This window comes from Hydra vulgaris, chromosome 07 (genome assembly GCF_038396675.1).
Source record: "Hydra vulgaris chromosome 07, alternate assembly HydraT2T_AEP".
NCBI classification, from domain to species: domain Eukaryota; kingdom Metazoa; phylum Cnidaria; class Hydrozoa; order Anthoathecata; family Hydridae; genus Hydra; species Hydra vulgaris.
Window position 1 is genome coordinate 30,410,001 of NC_088926.1, and position 26,561 is coordinate 30,436,561.

Below are 26,561 nucleotides of genomic sequence, written 5' to 3' on the forward strand. Positions count from 1 at the left end.
AAAATCAAATAAAAATATGGAAAAAATGTTTTGCTTGTTTACTCTCAAGTGCTTGACTTACTTATATCTAGTTTTTCACAGCCTTTCTGATAATATCCCCCATTAGGATAGAAGTCAAGATGACCCATTTGCTGCTCTGCACCAAAACCCAATACAAGTAATGTATTTGTGTCAGTATGTATAACATCAACAAACTCTGCATCAGTCGGATCAATTCTGGTATCTGTGTGTTGATACTCATATAATGGCGCTGCCGGATCAAGTACTATTTATAAAAGTAATGAAAATGTTAAAAATAAAAAATAAATATTTTCTGCTTCTGTTCTAAAAATCTCTTAACATCAGATATCTTGACTGTTGATTATCATCAACCTCACAACATTAGAAAAGATCTTCCATCAGCCCGTTTTTGGATTCATGAAAGATCATTAAACTGTTTACTAAAAGATATTAAAGTGGAAAAGACAAATAAATTGTGACAGTGAAATAAACTTATAAATGAAATTAAAATTATGTTACTAAACAATTGAAGGAAACTTCATCAAAATAATATTCCTCTTTATTCATATTTTATTTAAATACAAGTAATGCTATAAAACACTTAATGTAATCTGGCTTTACCTGTAATACGAGGAACAAGTAACCCTTTTAATCTTAAAAAACGACCAGCATAGCCAACTAAATGTGATCCGATAGAGAACCCAATTAAATGCAGCTTTTGCCAATTAATACCAGTGTCATTTCTGATATTTTCAATCAAGTAGCTTAGTTGTGCACCTAAAAAAAACATTAAGTATTAAATTTATATTATTTCTTAAAAAAGTAAATTGTTTTGTACAACATGTGGATCCAGGAGGTTACATAGGAGCCCTACTAACTTGGCCTGCCAAGGACAATCGCAAAGAAAATCACAAAAAGGCTTTTTAAATCTTTTTTTAATAGCGCATTTTGTCTTGTCATTTTACTACAAATCTATTGCTGACTGAAATTTCACTATAGTTAATGCTAGTTTTCAAAATCCTAATGCATTTAAATTTTTTGTTACATGGTAATTATTAAATTAGGACTTTGCAGTAAATTCATGTTTACTGAAAGTCTTATATTCCCATTATTTGAAACCAACTTCAAAATATTAAAAACATTGACTAACAAAACTTATATTATATCGCACAATATATAACAATATAAATCTTGTATTGAATTATTAATAATTTTTTGCTAAATTAACTTTTAAAGATAAAAAGTTAATAAATGAGCTTTTGTAATCTCTCTCTCTCTTTGTATTATTTGTATCACACATATTAGGAGTATATATTATAGAAACAATGCAAATCAAATAAAAAAGTTAAATACCATATAATAATATGGAGTTAGCAAAAAATATATGTTATTTGAAATTAATTATTTGCTTTAACATTAGTTTTGATGGAATAAATTTTGACAATCCAACTTTAAAACATTTTTATTTTACTTGTCTGATATAAAAAAACAGATTTTTATCATGACATGAGTATAATCTGCAGCTCAAGAAGAATGTCAAAATATATAAACCAGCTTAATCTTACTGTAGTCATTTTTATATTTATATTTAATGGTTGTGACCATTGGTTGAAATTTATTTATAAAAGAATTCTTTAACTACTTTTTTAATATACAAGATTTATATTATATATATGCAACATGTCTCTTGTTCATATATAAAGTTCATACTCATAAAATGTTAAGTCTGGTGCAAAACATTACTGATAATGTCAAATGATACAGTCAATGTTCTAAAAAATTGATAACCTAGTGTGACAGTTATTTTTTATGTACTTCCTTAAAAAAAAAAACTGTGAACAAAATCTGTTAAAACAAAGTAGTTAAGCTGATGATTTTGACTTAACTAACTTTTAATTTAACTATTGATTGATAACTTTTATTATAAATATCTGTTTAATTAGAACTTTTTTTAACTCTCTAATGATTTAAAGTATTATAGTTTTTAACTTACCAACTAATCTAACATTCCCATATGCTTGATGATACGGAAACCCAGAGCCACCTGACCAATCAACAAACACTACATTCATGTCTTCATACTTTAGCAACTCATCGATAAACATTTGAACATACCATTCTTTTATTGACTCTAAAATCAAAAAAATTTGGAAAATTATGAATATTACCATAAATAATCACCTTACGAGTCAGTTAATGAGTCAGAGACATAAATCTAATCTTTGTATGATGAGTCAGAATCATAAATCTTATCACCTTGAGACAAGTTTTTAATTTTCAACTTGTTTTTTTAATTACTTTTTTTTCTTCCTCATTTTATAAACTGTCAGCAGTTTGTAAAATGATGATCACAACAACATGATGACAACAAACGATCACATAAAAAAAAAAAAACACAATGACAATTCATTTTTAAAATTAAAAAATTATTTTGAAAACAGACATTTGCAGAAGTCAGGTGTATATTTCATAAATCATTTTTTCCCAAAAACTTTTTTTCACATTGCATCAACTAGGATTAGCAGGGCATAGTTATTAGTTATCTATTTTTAATATTGTAAATTTAAAGGAAAACTACAATTACATAAAATTAAAAATAAAAATTAGTTACAATAAAAAAATTACATAAAATTAAAAATAAAAATAAGTTAAACTTTTGAAAATATTACCATCTATAAAAAAGTTAAACTAATAAAAAGCAATTATTAAAAAAATATTTTATTATATTGCAGGACCTTGCATTCAAAAACAAAAAATTCAATAAAGTAGTTGTTTTTACGAGACAAGATAGTAAAAACACACGACTAGTTACAACACCAATAACATTGTTTTGTGGAATGAAAACATTGTTTTGTGGGTTTCTACAGACCACCAAAGCTGCTAAAATGTGTTGAACAGAAATTCACAAAAAAATTTCGTTTTTAGAAAAGTTCAACAGCATTAGAAAATAATAATCAGTGCAGTGAGATTAAGACAACCTGCAACATTTTTAGAACATTTAAACTATTCTACTGCATTTTTATATTTCCCTGTACATAACAACTGCTAGACAATATAGTATTTTAAAATTTTTGACAACCACCCCGTTACTTTTTTCTCTGCTTTTTTCAAATAATAAAGAAATTATAAAAGCATAAAATAAAAATCTGCTATGTTTTCATCCAAGTCACTATTTCCTGTTGATATCTCTACCAGCAAAGAGTAGTTACAGTTAACTAAAGAAAAGAAAAAAAACATTTTTTTAAATATTAATTTAAGCTTATAACATAATCCCAATTTTAAACATTTTTAATCTTTATTATTTTATCATTAAGAAACTCTTTGTTATATATTTTGCATATCACCACTGCTAATGACTAAGCTAGAATATTTGGTATATAATATTGAATTCTTTAGAAAAATTTAATCAACATAATGACTTTAACATAACATGTAAATATGCAATGATTCAGTTATGTATCAAGCCAAATTTGAAAAATTGCAATATCATACTTGGGAGGAGATTTTTAGTTAGTTTACTTAGAATTAGTCTACTAATGTTTTAGTTAGCTAAAATTAGTTGACTTTTTAGTCTGAAACTAGTTGACAAACTTTTTAGTCTAAGTAAAATTCATAAACACACTTTTTTAGTTTTAAAAAGAAATGTTGCGATTTATGGTATAAGCAGTTTTCATAAATCAAGTCATAGTTGCATAGTGGTTTAATCACCAAATTTTTATGTTTGGGGTTTGTACTTAGTAGAGCTAAAGGATTGCATTGATAAAGTTGTAATAAAAAAAAAACTTGATCTTATTAGTTTTTGACTTAATAAAAAGATCTTTTTTAAATTTCAATAAAAAGCAGGTGGAGGACTTGCCTAAATTTATTTTTTTGATTAAAAAAAAAATGAATTTATAAATTATAAAATATTTTGTTTGAAATTTATGTTAATAAATTTATTAAATAAACATGGCATCTTTATTATTTAAAGGTTTTTATTTTATGCAAAACTATTTATAAACTTCTTGTAAAAAAACACCTTTAATGACTTTTTAAGACAGTTTTTAATTTATTTAGTTTTGCTTTTATATAAACAGTGGTATTTACAGCAATGAAAACAAGAAAGTAACAAACAGATAATAGAATTTTTTATCTTTTTTTAATTTTTTAAATAAAAATTAAAAAAGATATAAAAAAAGTTAATTATGTATTTAGCATAAAGCTACAGAGTTTTTTAGAACAATTTTTTTCTGTTAACAAACTAATTGTTATTAAATTTAGTTAAAAGAAGTTTGGGGCAACAATAAGTACAAACAACTGTTGCATAACGATGATAAATTGTACAAGTTTATTAAACGCCTCATTACATCTAATTTAAAAAAACGCCTTAAATTGATTTATATTATGCTTATTAAATGTTTCAATGCAATGGGCTGAAAAGACAATTTAAAAGTTAAAGCCAGAACAAAAAATTAATCAAATAGTTTTCAACAAACTAAAAAGTTAACTAATTTTAATTTTGTTCTAAAGTTAATCAAATAATTATATTAAGAGTCACAGTTTTTTTAGTTAGGTTATTAACAATTTTTAGTTTAGCCACAACACTAATTAAGATTTTTAGACTATTATTCTTTAGAACAAGTTAATTTGCAGTTTATATTAGAAAGAAAAAGTTAAAACAGGTTAAAGAAGCAGTTACTAAAACACTTGCAACTGAATGTTATTGAATACAGTTTTTTTAATACTTGACATCAATAATGGTAGTCAAGTAGTAGTTTTCATACAACCAAATCATACGGCACATACCAGGTAAAATGACAGAAAAAGAAACTGAAAAACTAAAAAAAGCAACAATAAAAAAGAACAAAACAAAGCAAGTTATCTAAAATGTAGTTTAGAAAAATTAAAAAAAAATTAATCAAAAAAATTAGAATTAAAGTCTAACATTATTAACATTAGAAATAAAGCTAACAAAAGAAACATTAGAAAAAAAATTAACATCAGAAATAAAATTAACAAAAATTAAAAATTAGAAAATTAACAAAAAAAAATTTAACTAATATTTCATAAATTAAAAAACTTTGTTTGGTTAAAATTTAAAGATTAATTAAATTGAATTTAAAGATAAACAATATATTATAAGAACTTGTCCATAAAAAAATATATATATATATCTTATTTTCTCATTAAAAAATCTGATGGGTACTATATATAACAACAATTGCAATAACAATGTTACCAAAATTTATCAATAACAGTATTAATAATAAAATAATACAAATAACAATATATACATATGTATATAATAATAATAATAATAATAATAATAATAATAATAATAATAATAATAATAATAACAATAATAATAATAATAATAATAATAATAATAGTAATAATAGTAATAAATGATAAAATAGTAACAATGCAGACAATATATAACAACAAAACTTTTTAAAATTTTGAATAAAAAAATACTTTTTGAATAAAAAATTACAAAAAATTGCTAAAAACATCATTTTAAATGACTGTATCGATTTTCATTCCAAAATGTTGTTTTAAAATATAAAATTTGTACATAAAATTTAGGTAATTGATTTTAATATAAAGTCATTATTGTTTCTGAAATCTAAAACTTTTCCATTTCCCACATTAGGTACCTCCCCCTGTGTCTGTGCCTATATATATATATATATATATATATATATATATATATATATATATATATATATATATATATATATATATATATATATATATATACACACATATATATATAAACATATATATAAATATACATAAATATATTATTTTAAGCACACTGTGAATGCCGCTTCAATCGATTGTTGTCCGTCCAACAGTCGAATCCTGCTTTAAAGGAGTTTACAGACGATGATTTGACTAGTTTCAAAGGCAATAAGTTCCATAAGTTTGCCGATCTATTGTAAAAGAAATTATGCCTTTGCAGATTTTTTATTGTTTCCCTATAATACTTGAAACAGTGACCTCTAGTATGATTTTGAACAGTTTGTATGTTATGTTCTGTTTTATTATTGTTGTTCATTATTTTAAATAGTTGGATCATATCACCTCTTTCTCTTTGTTTTGTTAGAGTTGTCAATTTCAAAACTTTTAATCGGTCTTTATAACTGAAAAACCTAATTGATTCAATCAGTTTGGTGGCTCAACGCTGAACTTGTTCAACTTTACAGTCACTTTTTTGGTACGAGAACCATACTGGTACTGAGAACTCTAGAAATGGACGAATATAGGTTACGTATGGTGATTTAAGTAAATGACAGTCCAATCTTGCAAACAATTTTTTAATTCGACCTAACATTCTATTTGCATTATTTGTTACAGAAATAACTTGATCTTTCCACTTGAGATTTTTAGAAAATATTACACCTAGATCTTTTACGCTGTTTGATTCTGGTAGTTTTATGCCATTAATATATAGAGAATTCTTTTTTTTGTTTACTCCATAGTGCATTACTACACATTTATCAACATTAAACTTTAAAAGCCAGTCTTCTGTCCATTTAAATGACGTATTTTGAGGTATGAGGTACACTCATCAGAAATTATCTTGGACAAATATATATAAATTGGACATAATTTATTAAAATATATATAATATATTTATATATATATATATAATATATTTATATATATATAATATATTTGTATATATAAAATATATTAATATATATATATATATATATATATATATATATATATATATATATATATAATATATTTACATATACATAATATATTTATATGTATATATATATATAATATTTATATATATATATATATATATATATATATATATATATAATACATTTATATATAGCATGTTTATATATACATATATATATATATATATATATATATATATATATATATATATATTATATATAATACATTTATATATATATAATACATTTATATATATATAATATATTTATATATATACAATTTATTAAAATATATATAATATGTTTATATATATATAGTATATTTATATATATATATATATATATATATATATATATATATATATATATATAATACATTTATATATATATATATATATATATATATATATATATATATATATATATATATATATATATATATATATATTAATATATTTATATATATATAATATAATTATATATATATAATATATTTATATATATAATATATTTATATATATATAATATATTTATATATATATATAATGTATTTATATATATATATATATATATATATATATATATATATATATATATATATATATATATATATATATATATATTATATATTTATATATATAAGTCTAGCATACCAATAACTTACCAATGTATCCATGAGTTATAAATACTGTTGTTAGGTTGGGATTAAAGTTTACACTTGAAGCTGTCTTTTTAAAAAGAGGATGAAGAAGAAGATTTTTTGCTTTTCTTGTATAAAGTGTAAACACTGTGTTGATTTTGTCAGGTGATTCTGGAAGACGAGCAAGTGGTCTATCATATGGCTGGCTATCATTAAAGCAGCCATATGGGGGATAGCATATTTCCCCTCCTAAAAATTTGTAAAGAAAAACATATAATCATATAAATAACCTTATAAATTTACACTTAAAATAATAAATAAAAAAAATTACTGTTATATAATATAAATAATAATTTTTTATTCTTGGTATTTCAGTGACCATTAGGCGCATGAAAAAAATATATTTAATTAGTATTTTTATTATTGTTGATACTATTGTTTATTTTTTTATTAAAATTGTCTTTTATTTCTTTATTAATATTACTTTTATTATAATAGTAAAAAAATAAAAGACTTTTATAAAAATAATAATATTAATAGCGAGGCAATAATAATAACAAAACAATCAATGGTAGCAACAGTTGCATCAGTAATAAAAATATTAATAGTATTTTAATTACATTTACATGCACTTATTGGCTACTTGAATACCAAGAATGAAATTACCAAGAGGACACAAACATTTTTTTTACGAGTTACCAACATATCATGCACATGATGTGGATTACTTAAAAGAATCAATATTTGCTATTAATTTATATTAATTTGTATATATTTATATATACTAATTAATATATTTTAATATATATAACTTAAAAATCAATGTTCGAATTGTTATTGAAACACAACAATATTAGTAATGAAATCGACTTTTAAATCAAATCGAGCTTTTAAAAGAAAAAATAAAGCATGCGTTATGAGTAACTACCAACAAATAATAATTAAGTAGATTTTCTAACATATCGTCACTTTTCCGTAAACCGCACGTAGTTAAGGAATATATTCCTTATATGTAAATATATATAATATATTTACATATAAGGAATATATTCCTTATATGTAAATATATTATATATATTTACATATAAGGAATATATTCCTTAACTACGTGCGGTTTGACAAAAAGAATATATAAGGTACTTTGAATAAGATTCTTTTGTTGAGAAAATCAAAAACCAGGTTCACTTCTTTTATGCATTTTGACCGTAGTTTAAACTTTAAAAAATGTTAAGGTATTTACTCTATGCATAAGCCAATTAAATTAAATTAAGACTGATGAAATCTTTGATGTGGTAGAATATTGTATGTTACGCTTGCGCCAGTTACTATTAAGTAACATCTTTTAAAATTTTCAATTATTTCAGCAAAATTAAAGGATAAATCCAAAGTAAGCTTTTACAAATAAATTGAAACATTTGAATGCTTCAATTATGCGAAGAATATTGGTAATTGAGTTTGTGTCAGCAAGTTGCTAGAGCACATCCACATTTTTAAGAAGTTTACTGCATTCGTTTTTCTCGAACTGGCCCCCATGATACCAGCTCAGTTGAATGTGGAGGCCAGCTGGTCACTTAACAGCTTCTATCCTAGCAGTTTTAATTATCTTAAAAAGATGGTTGACAACTTCTATAAGGAGATTTTTCAAAATCAGATCATTGTCAAGCTTACTGATGATTGGTTTTCGTATGACATTGCCAAATAACTTTGCACGAGTAACAACCCCGCCAGATTGCTGAAAAGACTCAAGGCAAGAGTATACTTGAGTGGGTTTGAAAACTACAAATTAAATTTGCAACATTCACAACGCAAGCCAAAATTAGTTCAACTCTATTTCCAATAATTAGTGACCAGCTTCCAATAATCAGTGACCAATTGTTCAATGTTGGAGTGATACTGATACTGCAACAAGAATTTGTCTTTTAGTTCCAGTGTCTTTTTCATTCTTTTGATTAAGAGTTTGTTTTTGCGGTGACGAGCTGGTTTAACCTTTAACGCAATATCGACAATGCTTAAATAAAACTTGAGAAAACCTTTACCACCATCAATTTCAAGTTTAATAAAATATCTACCAGAAAATTCGCGAGATTGAATAACACGATTCACAAGACTTTATAAACCTTTGCAGTGAGCCACAACTTGAACTATACCAGAATCTCCATTTTCATCGTTAATTTTTAAGTCACTGTAGCTGAAGAAATCACTTAAGTGTTGACCTGCTCATAAGAAGTTCTTATAAAAATTTACCTCCGCCCTCTTGCTGCTTGATGTTTGGTTTACAGTTCTTACCAGTTTCTTTAATCTGTTGTTTGATAATCCTGTATTTAATTGTACACTTACAAGAGCTAGAGTGGTCAATTTTGGAGCGTTTGATAGTGGCTAATTTGACCTGAAACTAAAACATATATATTTTATCTTTATATTAAACTTTGTTCAGAAAGTTTGTTGACAGCTTTCAAATTATTCGTTATTAAAGTGATCTGAAACTTGTTAAAAACATACTCAAAAATTTATCTTGTCTCTTTTTTTAAAAGATTTTCTTTGAATATGCATGTAAAAATTTTTAAAGTATAAATATTTTTTTATCTCGTGTTTCCTGCGCAAAATGGTTTTGCGCAATTCTTAGAGTTCTTGTGGTACTCGAGAATCACTGATATTTAAAATACATATATTATGATATATGATATATAAAATATATAACTGATAAATAAAATACATATATTATGATATATTTTATATATTTGCCTCGTACAGTTGGCATAATCAATCTACTTGGGAAGCAGTAAGCTGTCTTAAACATTTTTTGAGACTGAGAAAGCACACAAGTTTTCAATATTCATCGTGAACCTTTGCTTGATCTTGGCATTGTGGCAATTTACTAAATCCAACTTTACTAAACCAAACTACCCCTTTTATAAAATTTAACCTGAATTTATATTGAATAACAATCGATTGTACACACACCTACAAATATTATTAATTACAAACAATTAAAACCAAGTAAATAATTATTTAAATTACAGGGAAATAATTCTTTCATAATTCTTTTTTTTAAAGGAAATAATTATTTAGAATAATGACACTTGTCATACTTATTGACAGTTTCGAAGAAATTTGATTTGAACAAAAGATTTTTACTGCTCTTCAAAGGGCTAATCTCCCTTTTATATAATTTTCCTCTGACCGCCCCTCTGACCGCCCCTTCAAACTTTGTATTTGTCAATTATTTTATTTATCTAAATTTATATATATTTTTTTTTCTGTAGGTTTCTTTATTATAGCTTTTCAACCATTTTTTAACATTTTCATGCATTTTGACAGTAGTTCATACCTTAGAATAACAAGGTTATAATAGAATAACCACGTTTTAAATAGCAAACCAATATTTTGGTCTTAAAATAAAGTAGATGTAGCAATAAAACAATTATAGAAAAAATAGTTGGTATTACATTTTAGAACACTCATGTAACCATTGTTTTGAAAATTGTGACCGAATATCGCAAAAAAATAACAAAATATAAAATAAAACTGCCATAAAACTTTACCCAGTTAACCAATCCAGCTGAAATTTCATCCAAAGTTTGGTGCAGCCATATTTATATAAAGTTTGGTGCAGTCATATCTATATAAAGTTTGGTGCAGTCATATTTATATAAATTTTGGTGCAGTCATATTTATATAAAGTTTGGTGCAGCCATATTTATATAAAGTTTGGTGCAGTCATATTTATATAAAGTTTGGTGCAGTCATGTTTATATAAAGTTTGGTGCAGTCATATTTATATAAAGTTTGGTGCAGCCATATTTATATAAAGTTTGGTGCAGTCATATTTATATAAAGTTTGGTACAGTCATATTTATATAAAGTTAGGTGCAGCCATATTTATATAAAGTGGTTCTCATTTTACAGGTGTTTTCAACGTCGCACTAAAAAGTCAAAATTTCACTTATTTGAACATTTAAATTAAATTTTTTTCATGTTATAGTTAATTTTTTAAGGAATATAGTCGGCTAGTCGGGTATTTGTTACATTTAAACTGAATGATTTTATTTTTGAGAACCTTTTTTTTAAGAAAACAATCGGTACTTTTTTAGGACTCGCCTTCCTCTTGACCCCCTTCTTCCCCCCACCCTCCTCTCCTTTTTTATTTTTAGATTCCACATATTTCAATTGGAAAACGGCTTTCATTTTAGTTTATATTGTCAATGGAAGATTTTTAAAAACATTCATTTCAATTTTTATCTTTTTTAATTAAAAAAAAACTTTACTCCTATGAATATGACTTTAAATTTGGCATTTCCAAAGTGAAGAACGTTTTAATATTAAAATTTTCAAAGATCGACTAAAGATATTACAAACGCAATAAATAACTAAACACAACTAATAATAATGAAAACAAAAAAATAGTTCGTTAAAAGTAAATGTGATTTATTATTATTTATTTTTAACGATGACTAAAGCTAAAAGTCAAAATTTTGAAGTTTATTTTAAGTTGACGTAACACAAACTTGGAAAAGTAAGGTTCTAGGAAAAAAATTCCATTGGAAATAATAATCCCGGAAAAAATCGTCCGTAAAAATAATTTTTTTTAAATATCTGAATCTTTATCTTTCTTTGATGTTCATGTTTTATCGCATTTTTATTTATTTTTAAATTCGAAATCTTAATAAGTAAAAGTTTGAAAAAAAATAAAGTTATATATATATAAAAAAAGTATTTTTATATTTGCATTTATATATGCTTTCAAGATAATATATATGCATAAAATATTTATATTATAACAACTATTATATTGATATACTGTTTATTTCATGCACTGTGAAACTTTTTCCAGAGAGAAAAAATCACCCTGGAAAAAATTATACTCAAAAAAATTTTTTTTCCAAATACTTTTTTGAAAATGATAGATAACCTACTCAAACCAAAACACTGAGCCAACGTAGCGGCACTTCTTGCATGTTCTACCTATTTGTCAGTCAATGTATGTACACTTCTTGTATGTTCTAACTTTTTTTCAGTCAACAAATCTACACTCTTTGCATTTTCTACCAATTTGTTAGTCGATTTATAAAAGATAAAGGGTTAAGGATAACCCTTACCACTATGAATCGTGAACATGAAAACCTTAATGAATGATTTAAAGCCAACAAACTCTCTCTGAACTGGACCAAAAGCAAATATACTCTCTTTCCTAAATCTTCTAAATCTGACACGTTGCCCTTAAAACTCTCAGATATTTCAATAGAAAAAACCAAGTTGCAACGGACATTTTGTGATAAATTCTTAGGCATTTTAATCGATGAGCAAATAAGTTGGAAAGAGCGTAGTAATCTAATAGAAAATAAAATTTCAAAAAGTATTGGAATTATGTATAAAACTAGATATATGTTGGATAAAAACTGTTTAAATTTTACTTTTCATTTATTCATAACTATATTAGTTATTGTAACATTACACATACGCAAGTACTTATCCGTTAAGACTAATGTGTATCTTAAAAAAAAAAAAACAAGCAAGCCGCCTTATATTAAATGCTAATAAATATACCAGTGCCAAACCACTGCTTAGAAAGCTTGGAGTGCTGAATGTTTACCAATTAAATATTTATTATATTCTTTTATTCATGTTTAGATTAAAATATCATATGCTGCCTAATATTTTTGAAGATCATTTCTTTATTATAGATCATAAATATCAAACAAAGCATTCGTTGCTTAATTATGATGTACCAAAAACTTTGCTAAAACAATCAGAATTCTCAATAACTTACTGAGGGCCACATTTGTGGAACTTATTTCTCCCAGATAATAGTAAAACTACAACTTTCATTCAAACTTTTAAAAGTATCTTAAAAAAACAGTTACTTGATTATCTCAAATACTATTTTATTATTAATTTTTATTTTATTCTCTTTTATTTTTAACTTTTCCTTTTGTTAAAAAACAACATCACCCTTTACATCATTACTTATCTTTAAATTTTATTTTTTTTATCTTAAGTTGTATTTTAATTTAAAAGTATTTAATATTATTTTATTGAGGTTGTAATTTTTTTTTTTATATGATAGATTATTTTTTGTTTAATATGTAAATGATACAACGGGACTGGATGATAAGGCTTTTGTCTTCTGCCTGCTCCCGTCACATTTTAACTAAAAAAAATATTGTTAACAATTTATCATGAAGATGACGAAATATATCAAAAAATAAATTATGATGAAGATGACAAAATATATCCAAAAAAAAAAAAATTAAAATTGATTTTTTTAAATTAATGATCTATTTAAAAGAAGCAGGATCCTAATTTAAAGTTTAATATTGTTCTCAGACCCCAACCATGGCAATTATTTAAAATTTGTATTAATAGTTATTTTACAAGGGTGTGTGGAAGACATTTAAAATTGTGCTAAAGTGTATTTTTTGTACTTTCAAAAAAGTGCAGACATAATACGATCAAAAACCTGAACGTACTTTGAGAACTATGAGTTCACGAAATACTATGATCCTAAGAAACTTGGATCTTTGCAAATTTTAGTATATGTAGGCAAAAACTACTTAAGAATAAAAACAAGAAAAACTACCTCCAGACGCATATTATTTTTCTAAAGTTATTCCGAAAACGGAAAAAACTAAGAATTAGGTAATGTTAGTCTTTTCTGTAAGAAAGAAATTCTAATGGAAAAGGAAGTTTTTCTAATAGAAATAATTTTACAATAAAAAATATTTCTTTCAATTAAACTCTTCATTATAATAGTTTTGTCCAAAACTAACAACAACAAAAATATGTTTTTTCAGCTAATGAATATAACATAAAATTTTTGAATTATGCTTCAAATGCACGAACGTATTATTCAGTTTAAATAATCTCCAGAGCTCTTATAAAATCTGGTATTCATTTTTGTCAACTATTAGCTATAGTGCATTTGTTCAAATCTCTGGTTGTACCGAATCTAACATACGGCTTTTGTTGTTATAATAATTCATTTCTTAATAAATTGGACACTGTTGGAAGGTCAGCCTTAAAATTCCTCTTTAATATATCAAAGTACAGCGAAAAAACTACCTGCATCCCTTCTTTAAAATTGATGACATATCTGCCATCCTTTTTTGAAACAAACTAAATCTATTTATCAAACTACTCAACAATCCGGCTTGTTTTTCCCTGATTTTGACTCAGATATTGACTCAGAGGTTACTAAAGACAACCTATTTATCAACGAAGTAATAAAAATGTGCAATCAACTTGAGCTAAGCTTCGCCCAGTGTTTGATTGAAGGAAAAAAAATAACAATTAAGCGTCGCTACGATGATGCAAGCGACAGTATAGCGGCAATTTTGAATTATTTCTTTAAATTCTGGAATATCAAAGAACAAAGACTAATATTTACGAGTTTGATGCTGGAAAATATTCCAAGAAGAAGTTAAATTAGACTTTAGAATGAAAGTAAACGATTAGTTTTATACACTTTGTTTGTTTTACCTGTAATTTGGGTGATAAAAAGAATAAATAAATAAATAAAATAAATAAATGTTCAACATTTTTTAGATCAAGTCAAAGATAACTAGACGATATGTATATATCAGTATGTCTCGTTTTTAAATATTTGTTTGCAAATATCTAAATATTATAGTAAATATGTTCTAATTTTTTTAATAGATAAACTAATGCGTAAAAAAACCATCAAAAGCAACTATTAAAGCACCGTATAAATTTTTTGTGAAAACCTACACACTGCTTAAAGTTCTTGCTTTTGTAAATTCATCCTACTTGGTAGTATACAGGCCCGTAGGAACAAAAATTATATGGGGGGGGGGGGTCAGGACTAAAGGGTCCCGAAGTAGTTTTAAGCACCTTTTTTTTTTTTTAGTCATTTTTCAGGCAATTTTTTCAAAATTATTTACTTGAAAAATCATTGGGGAGGGGGGGGGGATTTAAGCGGTTTTGTAATGAATATTTTGTGAGTTGCTATCTAACGTAAAATTTGTAAAATTTGTTTTAATTTGTAAAGAAATGAACCATCTTAATACATTGTTTGCTGCGAGAAAGCATCATAAAAGAGGATGGGAAAAAGATTCTATTACGGCAAAGAAACTTCTACGGTTACTTTTTTTTTTCTGTTTTATTTATATTTATATTTCATGTAACTACTTTCAGCTACTGTTTGAAAGAATTGTAAAAATACTACATAAAGAGGTTAAAAAGACCATAACTGCATAACCATAAATTCATAAGATTGTGGTGGTGTAAGCTTCATTGCATAATTCATAAGATTGTTATATATGTAGTTGTATAAATGCATTGTGAATAAAATTAAAAAAGTATTTTCCCCTTTGAATTTAATAAATGGTAAGTGGCACTATTCATATATGCGTTATTGGAATGAGTATATCTATATGAAGTCATTAAACTTGTTTATATATACTTTTCTAGTTTGCAGCCCAGATGAAACTTATCTGTAAGAACATACTGTAGCTTTTGTTGTTTTTTAGTATGTTTTTTAATGGCATAAAGATTATTGCCAGTATGAACCAGCACAGTATCTAAAGTGAAAGTGGTATATATGGTTAAAATTTCATATTATATTACAGCCCTTGATGTAACCTGATGTGAAAATAGAATTTAAACTAGTAAATCAAAATAAAATTCTGTTTTCAAATCCATGCTTTATGCAAGCAGAATTCTATTGGGCCTAGAAATTCTTTTTTTGTTATCTTTTGTAGAAGGAAAAATTACTGTTTTTTTTTTTTTTTTTAATTTAAAAATTACTGTTTTTACTAAATTTTTCTTTTTTAACTTAATAACTTAAAACAATAGGTTTTTAACTTAATAACTTAAGACTTATTACTTAATAACTTAAAACAATAGGTTTTGAATCGCTGCGCTTTAATGTCTTCGAAACTGCAAATAATTTGCAAATCAATGATTTTTGTGACGTAATACGCAATTCATATCAAATAAATAAAATGTATGGGGAAATACAAATTAAATTTTTGTTAACTTAATTAACTTTTTTTGGTCAAATTTTTCTATTTCCTTGTATTGTCATCGAAAATGATTAAGTGTGCAAAATTTGAGCAAAATTGGTTGAGAAAAAAGCTTTCAAAAATTGATTTCAAATTTTGTGGCACACAAACATATATATATATATATAGAAAGTAACCTTATATAAAGCATGGAAAAAAAAGGAATATTTACGGAATAATACCTTATATTAGGATTATCAATACTATTTCACACAGATGGATTTAAATGAGAACCGGATGTTGAGATGTGAAGTAGTCTTTCTAATTTAACGGGAAATATTATAATCAATTGAATGGCGTTGCCATGGGTTCTCCGTTGGCGCCAATTTTAGCTAATATTTTTATTCGGTTTCACGAACAAAAATGAGTTAATAATTGCTCTTCCTCCATACCGATTTTCTATAAACTTTAGGTCGATGATATTATCGCTATTTTTAATTCAGAGTTTGAAGCTCAGGAATTTTTTAAACATCCATAAAAATAACATAAAAACTTAAAATTTACTATGGAATAAAAACAAGATAATCAAATTGCTTTTTTAGATGTTCTTATTAACAAGTCTGTTTCGCTTTCCACTTTGATCATTTTCCATTTTTATCACTTTTCACTTTCCACTTTCCACATTTTATCACTTTCCACAGTTTATCACCAAAAAAAAATATACAGGTCTTTTACAAAAAGTCTCCAGTTTTGTTCACTATTGTTATAAAGTTAGTCTTATATGTTGTTTAATTGATAGAACGTATAAAATCAACAATACATGGCTAGGATTTGATAAGGACATAAAAAATCTATCTGATGTTTTAAAAAATAACCAATATTCACCTAAAATAATTGACACTGAAATTAAATTTTTTTGTTTGTTGATAAAAAGTTAAATCCATTTGAGATCAATAGTATTGATAACTCTAATATAAGGTATTACCAACTTCCATTTATAGGGTTTTACTCAAGTTTTACTAAATCTAAAGTTAATAAAATTATCAAAAAATATTATAAAGATGTTATAATTAATTTAATTTTCACTACCAACAAATTACAAAACAGTTTATGTATAAAAGATCCATTTCCTAAGCTGCTCGAATCCAATGTTGTTTACAAATTTTCTTGTGCTGGATGCAATGCCAGATATATTGGAGAAACCTCCAGACACTTAACAACAAGGATTCATGAGCATCTTACAAGTGACAAACAATCTAATGTTCATAAGCATTTAGTTTCATCTGTTAATTGTAAAAATCTAAGTATCTGTTGTTTTAAAATTGTTTTAAAATTCTGGATACTGCTCCTAACAAAAACAAATTCAAAATTAAAGAAGCACTCCATATTAAATGGGAAAACCCATCTTTAAATAAACAAACTGTTCATTATATAAATTTGTCAGTTTGTTGTTGTTTTTTTAGTTTTTTTTTATTTACTTATAATTTTTTTTTTTAATGTTATTTACAGTAACATAACTTGTATTATAATTTTGATTGGTTTGTATTTTAAATTCTATTTGTATGTTAAGTGTTTTCGTGACATTTCTTTTAGTACGTAAAGTTATAACAAGTTGTAAAACATCAAAAACAGCATGGTACTAACTAATTTTTCTTTTTTGTAATATTTCGGTATAATTTGTATAGACCATTATCAGACGTAAATTACCAATTTAAAAACAGTTACAATATAAAATTTTAAAATTATAAAGAAGCCAGTCATATCCAATGGCATGGAATGTTCGACTGGCTGCACCCAAAAACTTTATCTATAATTAACAACTATCATGAAAGGAAAATAAGGGAATCGCTTGAAATTAACTATGCACAAACATCTCAAAAGGTTAAACAATACCCGGCACTGCTTAACAGAGATAACGGAGTAATACCCGGCACTGCTTAACAGAGATAACGGAGTAATACCCGGCACTGCTTAACAGGGATAACGGAGTAATACCCGGCACTGCTTAACAGGGATAACGGAGTAAAAGTTGCTTCAAATAGTTGGAGACCACTATTTAAGATAATCATAAAAAAGCAAAACAATTTTTATTGACGTCGTCTTTGTAATGACTTCTTTATGATTTTAAAATTTTATTTTGTAACGGTTTTTAAATTGCTATTTTACGTCTGATGATGGTCTATACAAATTAGACCGAAATATCACAAAAAAGGAAAAATTAATTAGTATACTAATCAATTTTTCTTTTTTTGTGATATTTCGGATACGATGCTGTTTTTGATGTGTTATAACTTATTGTTTGTCTGTTAATATTTCTTTGTAATGTCTTCAAATTTTGATTTTATATTTATATCCAGTGTTTTAAATTGTAATTTTATCTTGTGAAAATGTAGTATGTTAACTACGAAACATTACAAGATTAAAAAATGTCGTGTTTTTCTTTAAAATATGTTCACATTTATTGCTATTACGTTGCTCAAGAAATATATATATATATATATATATATATATATATATATATATATATATATATATATATATATATATATATATATATATATATATATATATATATATATATATAAATTATGTTAGTGTATTCTACAAACAGAGTGCTCGATGTTCTAAAAGAACAGAGCAATAATAAATTCGGAAAAACACTTATCTAATTTTTGATTTCTTTTACACTATGTTTCACCATCAGTAGGTTCGTCAGTAAGATTCTTCCTGATGAACCTACTGATGGTGGAACACAGTGAAGAAGAAATTAAAAACTAGATAAGTGTTTTTACTAATTTATATACATATATATATATATATATATATATATATATATATATATATATATATATATATATATATATATATATATATATATATATATATAAATTAAATAAATTACATCAGTTGTTTTTAATTCGTATGATTTTTATATTATTATGCTGAAAATAAACGAAATAATGTCTGATAATCTTGCACAAGTTGAAATATTCTGAAATAAAAATTTAAATTACAACAAAGCTTTTAAAATGAAATGCTCAAGTTATTTTTTACATACCAAGTATACTTTGAATAAACACAAAATACCAGAAAAGTTGAGCAACCATTTTTGTTTCTTATTTTATTTCTATAGGAACCAATTTTAGGTGCTGTTCCAGGATTATGTACAATAAAGACGGAACACAAAATAGCTAATATTTTCTTAACATTGACATCTGAAAAAACGCAAAGGCATGACAGCATTGCAGCTGTGTAAACAATATTATAGAAAAGAAAGAAGTTAAAGTTGATGTTTTTTAGTCGTTTTTATGGCTATTCTGTTTTATTTCATTGATTGAGTAAAATAACGGAGAAACAAATTTTTATATCCTATTATTGTTGTTTGTTCCTTTGTTTGTTTGTTGTTGTTATTTACAGTTAAATGTTTACAAGATTTTTTTTTGTCTTATACTAACTTAAAGACATATATTAATCTTGTTATGAAAATTTATTTATCTCCTGAATGCATGAGGTTGCCCGAGACTAAAATATTTTAGAAAAGAAAAATCATTGCAGTAATTATTTTCGTAGATTTTTTTGCTGTAGTTTTACGCATTATTAATCTGATTTTATTCATAAACCATATAAATCATATACTCTATAATAATATTGTAAAACAACCATAAAAAATATACACGGCTACACACTTAAACTAACAAAATTTACAAAATACGAATGGCTACTCTCTCTTCATGTATATACTTTTTTAAACAATGGTTATTCATAAAGTACGTATGCAATTAGAGAGAAGTATAGGTCGACATAACGCAACTTTATAAAAGACAGGAAGGCGTGTAAATGCCAACATATTATTAAACTTGTTTACGTTTTTTAAATTTTAATTTGTAATCTCTTCATAAAAACGGTGTAGAATGTAGAACTAGATTTAAAGATTAAAAAACGACAAAAATAACAACACTGTTTTTAAGTACTTAGAGATTAGTATTTAAAAAGCGGACGTAAAAAGAGTATTTTTAATGGTTAGGGCTTATAAGGTACGTAAGCAACAGGAAGTAAAGTCGACTTTAGGGCATTTATTTGAACCAAAAATTGGTTAAGCAGTTGCTCTTTATGTTTAATTCAAAATATTAGGAAATGTATTAAACACTCTAAAGGAAAAGATGCGTTTGTCAATGACAAAATTTTAGGTGTTTTTTTAGCGAGAGCATCGCATAGAAACAACAAATTAATTACATTTGCAACAAAATTTCTAAAAGTATATAAATCCTATAAAAAGCTTCTGATCTGTTTCCGCCAAAAATAAAAAATATAATTTATTTTATTTCGTAGAAGTTTTTGTGATTGCCTTTTCGTTATGTAGTTTTTGTTTTCATTTTGTAGTTTTTGTGCTTGCTTTTTCGTTTGCGTAATGTTTGTTATTATTTGTGCTGTTGTTGCTAATTATTTTTGTTGTTCGCTGTTGTTATTAATTGAGTGTTTTAATTTTTTTTTTAATTTTATTTTTTATAGCTTAATCATTTTTTTTTTAATTAATTTAATTTACGCTTTATTTATTAATATTACTGTTGAATTTTTTTTTTTTTTGTTGTTGTTTATTTTATTTAGGTGCCAATCCAATATCTAGTTTTTAACTATATGAGTGACACCTAACCTAATTTTGTAAAATTATAAAAAAATTGTAATTTTCAATTTTGGGTTAAATAAATCGATAAACGGATAAAAAAAAAGCCAGAACTCATTTAAATTGAAATACGTTTAATTCAGGTCTACTAACCATTGGTTTACAGTTATATAAATTATGCAATTACTGTCTTGGAAAGCTTCCTTAGGAAACATAAGCTACAATGTTTAACACCGTTGGAAACACGCTATCCGCTCAATTAATTTTGCAGATACAAGATTTTACAATTATAGTATTATTTTCAGAACTAAAAATACTTAATGAATACGAACAAAATACGTTTAATGCTTTGTTTAATTTGATAATGCATTTTTTGGGGCTTGGTGAAGACTACAAAAATACATACATATATATGTATAAGTGGAAAAATGATGACTATTAGTTTTTAAAGATTTATTTATTTTAAGACCAAGAAACAAATACACATTAAAATCTAAATACCTTGTAAATGAATCATTTTGTAGAACAAAATTACTACAAAATGGTTCATTTTGTAATAATTTTGTATATATATGTATGTATATATATATATATATATATATATATATATATATATATATATATATATATTTATTTATTTATATATATATATACATAATATTACATATATACATAAATATTCATACATCTGTATATATAAGGCCCGCAGGAACAAAAAATGTTTTTTTTTTTTTTTGGGGGGAGGGGGCAGTATTACCCCGAAAAAGTTTTAAGTAATTTTTTTTTTTTTTATTTAGTCATTTTTTCAGTAGATTTCTTCAAAAATTAATTATTTGAAAAACTATTGGGGAGGCGAATGCCCTGCTGCCCATTCCCTCCGGTTGCTAAGGGCCTATATACTATGTATATAATACATATATACATAAATATTCATACATCTGCTTTATAATAAAATGTTCATACGACCTTAATTAATAATATTTTTCAGTATTTTTGATAGTGGGAAATGAAGTTAGTTGCACAAAATAAATATATAATAAAATTTTATGATACTATATGTATTTATACTAAACTTTGTAAATTAATATAAATTGTATTTTGATAAAAGGTTGTGGTGATAAGATCATTATGCTATTCTATTAGAAGTTCTTTTATGTCAACTTTTAGATCTAGACTTTGAGTTTATGTCCAATCATTTTTAGGTTCTAAAATATTTTTGTTATGTATTTGATTGTATTTATTAATACCAAAACTTAGTAAAAAAAAAATTAAAATAATTTTAAAAATTGACTATATGCATTATATGAACTAATTGCACGCGTATTAAGAAATTTCTGTGCGCTTCGTAAGAAAAGACTGCATGTTTACGATTTTAAACACCACTAATGAAATTAAACAACAATTAATTTTAACAATGAAGACCACGTGAAGGTTAGCCAGAGCCGTTTAATAAAAAATTGTGCAAATCACAACACTTGTGGGTACCTTTTTTCAAGTCACGACAATTGCTGGTTACCTTTTTGCAAATCAAAACACTTGTTGGTTAAACAACGTATATACACAAATAAATATTTTTTTCTCTCCTGATACAACATCAATAGAAAGCGGGATTTTTTACATTTCATAATCAATTGCTACAATATCTAGTTCATCGATTTTCCAATAAGAAATAGTGTAATTTATTTATTTATTTTTTATTAACTTTTTCTTTTCTGTCATCTATATATCACATTCTTGGACATGTCAGTATTGTATCATTCATGACTCAGCATCCTGCAAAAATTTCTTTCACACACAACAAAAATTTCTATCACACACATCATCTAAATTATTTATTTGCTAAGTTGACAAGTTATTAAATAATTTTGATAAATTGTGATCTTAAATCAGAAAATTTTTGTTTTTATGTTCACTTTTAGATCTAGACTTTATGAAGAGAATTTATGTCTATTAATTTACAAGTTTAAGTTATTTTATTATGTATTTGATAATACTTAACACAACATCATCTAAATCATAAGGTAGTGGGACTTCAGAGCGAAAAGTTTAAAAGCGAAAGAACGTGAGAGTGAAAAGTTTTAAAGCGAAAGAACGTTAAAGCGAAAAGTTTAAAGCGAAAACCGGGAAATCGAGTATCGTGATAATTCAGCAACAACAACAACAACAACAATGTCATTATTGAGATAATTTTTTGTGATTTTGTTATTATTTCAATGTTATAATATAGATTATTTGGCGTTTGAATTTTTTTTTTTTTAATTGTTTATATATTTTATTTTTTAGTTGTCGTTTAGAATTATTTATATATTTGGTATTCTAGCTGAGAGTTATAGTTACAGTTAGAGTTTATTAGATTAAATAAATAAAAAAACTTATTGTATATAGTTTAGAATTATTTATTTATTTCATATTTTAGCTGAGAGTAATAGTTACAGTGCGACAAAATAGTATAAAATCTTCCATAAAAATTATTTTTGCACTATAAGTTATCTGATAAAAAATAGACTTGCATAATTTCTTATTAATATTATTTCATTTTAATTTCTTTTTTGATATTTATACATTACATTTCAAGCGAAAGATTGTTTTTTTGTTTAAATAAAAATTATTCTTAAAATTAAAAAGATGCAAATTAATAATGTGCTTTTATTTTGATTAGGTATGGTGAGTTAGGTTGTTTACCCTTGATGCTTTTAGAAATCATTAGATAGTTAAACCTCTAGAATTGATGTTTAAATTTTTAGTCATAAACTAAAAGTGAGGGCAAATTATCAACACAACATATTTAAAAATTTTTCAAAAATTTTTACAAAACAGTTTATATTTATCAAATTGATCACTTATGCTTATGTTTATGATCTGTTATAAGAAATAATGTTCTCTTTATAAAATTTTTTTTAAAACTAATGTAAGCACTGACTAATTTAGTCTTAAAGTTAATATTTTCTCTTGCTATTTGATATATTTGCGGATTGGTTGGGTTACCTATTGTTCTTTGCTGGTTTCTTACAAAAATATTGTAGATGTATGTTTTTGAAGTTCTATGTTTTTTGTAAGGGTAGTTTTTGGGCAAATGTTGATAGATTTTAATGTTCTTAAGTAAATCTGCTTTATTTTGCGCTTAATTTTGAGATTCCTTGCACTCAGTAATAATGCATTTTGAATATGCAAAATGGTTTTTTGAGTCTTTTAATTAGGTGAATGAGCTAAAGCACTGTCATTATTGGTCTGTGTTTATTTCTACATTTAAGCCAATTTGAATAAGAGGTTAAAAAACTATTTGATATTTTAATTCATATGATGTTTAACAAATTATTTTTGTTCAGAACAGAAGTGTCAAAAATATTGTATTAAAGCTTCTAAACTTATGAGCCTTTTTTTAAATTAGCTTTATACAAAAAAATAAATAGAACATAGAAAAAATTTATTTTACAATAAACAACCCTTAAAGTATAAATGCCAAATTAGTAGTGTGCAAAGACCTTTTGCTTATAACAATTGTGCTAAAATTCAGCCTTTGAGTATATTGTCAACTTATGATATGTTTTTAAATTTATAAGCATACATCAATGCAAACATCTCTATAAATATCTATAAATATCTTATCTCTATAAATCCTAAATCCATCCTTGTATGGAACACTTTCGCCATATCTTGGGCGGATCTTCTAGTGATGACCTTTCTCTTTTAGACAAGGTGCAAAAATGAATTGTTTTTGCACCTTGACTTGCTCTTGCAGCAAATAAGGAGCTGCTTCTGCAGCCAACCTCCAACCATTATAACATTATCTCAATGTTGCTTCTCTTTCTATTTTTTATAAATACTACAAAGGACACTGCTCTAAAGAGCTAGCGTCACTTATGCCATCTACTAAAATTCATTCTTATGTTACTCATCATTCAATAAAGTCTAATTGTTTTACTATGACTGTTCCTAAGTGCTCCCAAAATTCTTATTTGTCTAGTTTTTTTCCTTAAACTTTTTTTTTCACTTGCTTCATCTTGTTTTCCTGATTCATATAGTTCACAATCTATTAATTTTTCTCTTATTCGTTATCTTGCTCTATAAATTTTATCTTTTCTGTAACAGTAGTTGCTTGCAGCCTTGTTGGAAATAAAGATGTTAAAAAAAAAAAACATTTCCAATGTTAGCCCAACGTATTGTATTAGCTGGGATGTTATGCATTTTACACTTTTTTTTTGTAAGAAAATTCTTTTTTTAGTAATAAAAAAAATTAGCAATACAATAAACAAAGTAAATGATACAAAATTTCCAAAGAAGTAAACTAAAATTAGATTCATCTATAGCCTGCAGTAATTTATGTTTTAAAAACTATTTTATCTAGTTCAAAAATATATAACAGTATACTGAACATCAAACAAATAAGATAATAAAGGTTATTACTAACCAATCTGTAGAAAAATAATTAAATATTTGTGCTAAGTAATGCAAATGAAGAAATAAAAACTTTACTATACTTAGGTCACAAACAATTCATAACATAACTATTAACAATAACAAATCATTTAGTTAAAGCATAAAAGTAAATAAGTTTCTCACTAGTCAATCATCACAATTGAAACTTGTTAAACTAATTAGCCAAGATTTATAAATCTTTTTCCTTTAAGCAGAATCTTTTTCACAAGTAATGACTGAATTTTTAATTTTACATGCAAATGATCCAAAATACATTACGCAGAACAATTTTTGGATTATTGGCATGTTTTTATACTACAATAAAACGCATAATGCAGAACTGCCTTCAAAAAATATTTTGGGCATCAGCCAAGAAGAATCCACCCAGTTATTAATTAAATCATATCCTTGAAGTGTTCTAAAAAATAAAAACAACCACAATGCAAAATAAGAAAGTAGTCAAAAATGAAATAATCTTACACTACCTCCTGTAAAATGAATTATAAATAATTTTGACACAAAAATATTGTTGAAATTGAACACGTGGAAAAAAAAAACCGTGCAGCTTTCTGTTTAAGGAACAAATCAAATCAAAACAACATCATAAAAAAATAGTAGCCAAACAAAATACCTAAAAGGTACAGCAACATATAAAATACCGCCATACATAATGGTCACAATATAAGCCTCTATATTATAGAGACTTATATTGTGATTTTTAACTTATAGATTATAAGTCAAAAACCAGGCTCTATAAATACAACATATAAAAGTCATTTTTGACACAGGCTTTGAGCTATTATTCATTTTACTAAAGTTAACGATTCCACGGCTTAACAAACAACATTTGACGTTTGACAAAAAACACGTGATTTTCATAAACTTTGCTGTTTTATATCTTTTTGTATGGTTAAGCCAGCGCCTTGAGGTTTTTTGTATCATTTAGTTTTACTCAATCTCTTTCTAACCATATATAGAAAGTAATAAGCTTTGAATGGCTTCATTTATATATTACCCATATCTTGAGACCACTTTTCATAAAAAAACTTGCCGCGGGAACGTTTTTTTAAAACGAAGCTTTTGAAGGTAAGGATTCCTAAGATCTTAAACACATCTAATTTTTATGAAACTTTTCATATTTATTAAGAAAAGGACGAGAAATCTAATGGAATCTGGACGTTTTTTAACATTTATACAAAAAATTTTAGTTCTCAGCGTTTAAAAACTTCAAGGTTAATTTATAT

At 25.2% G+C, this 26,561-nt stretch overlaps 1 protein-coding gene across 1 annotated transcript in view; it reads right to left on the reverse strand.

Annotated features, from left to right (window-relative positions):
• LOC136082406 (pancreatic lipase-related protein 2-like) overlaps nucleotides 1–19,489 on the reverse strand; it is a 27,453-nt gene extending 7,964 nt beyond the window's left edge. Inside the window, exons 1-5 of the mRNA XM_065801616.1 lie at nucleotides 19,339–19,489; nucleotides 7,345–7,569; nucleotides 1,994–2,131; nucleotides 622–777; nucleotides 62–265 (exon numbers count right to left, since the gene is read on the reverse strand). Of these exons, the coding sequence (XP_065657688.1) occupies nucleotides 62–265; nucleotides 622–777; nucleotides 1,994–2,131; nucleotides 7,345–7,569; nucleotides 19,339–19,387 (772 nt within the window). The 5' untranslated portion in view covers nucleotides 19,388–19,489. The remainder of the gene's footprint in view (nucleotides 1–61; nucleotides 266–621; nucleotides 778–1,993; nucleotides 2,132–7,344; nucleotides 7,570–19,338) is intronic.
• Nucleotides 19,490–26,561: the final 7,072 nt, after the last annotated feature.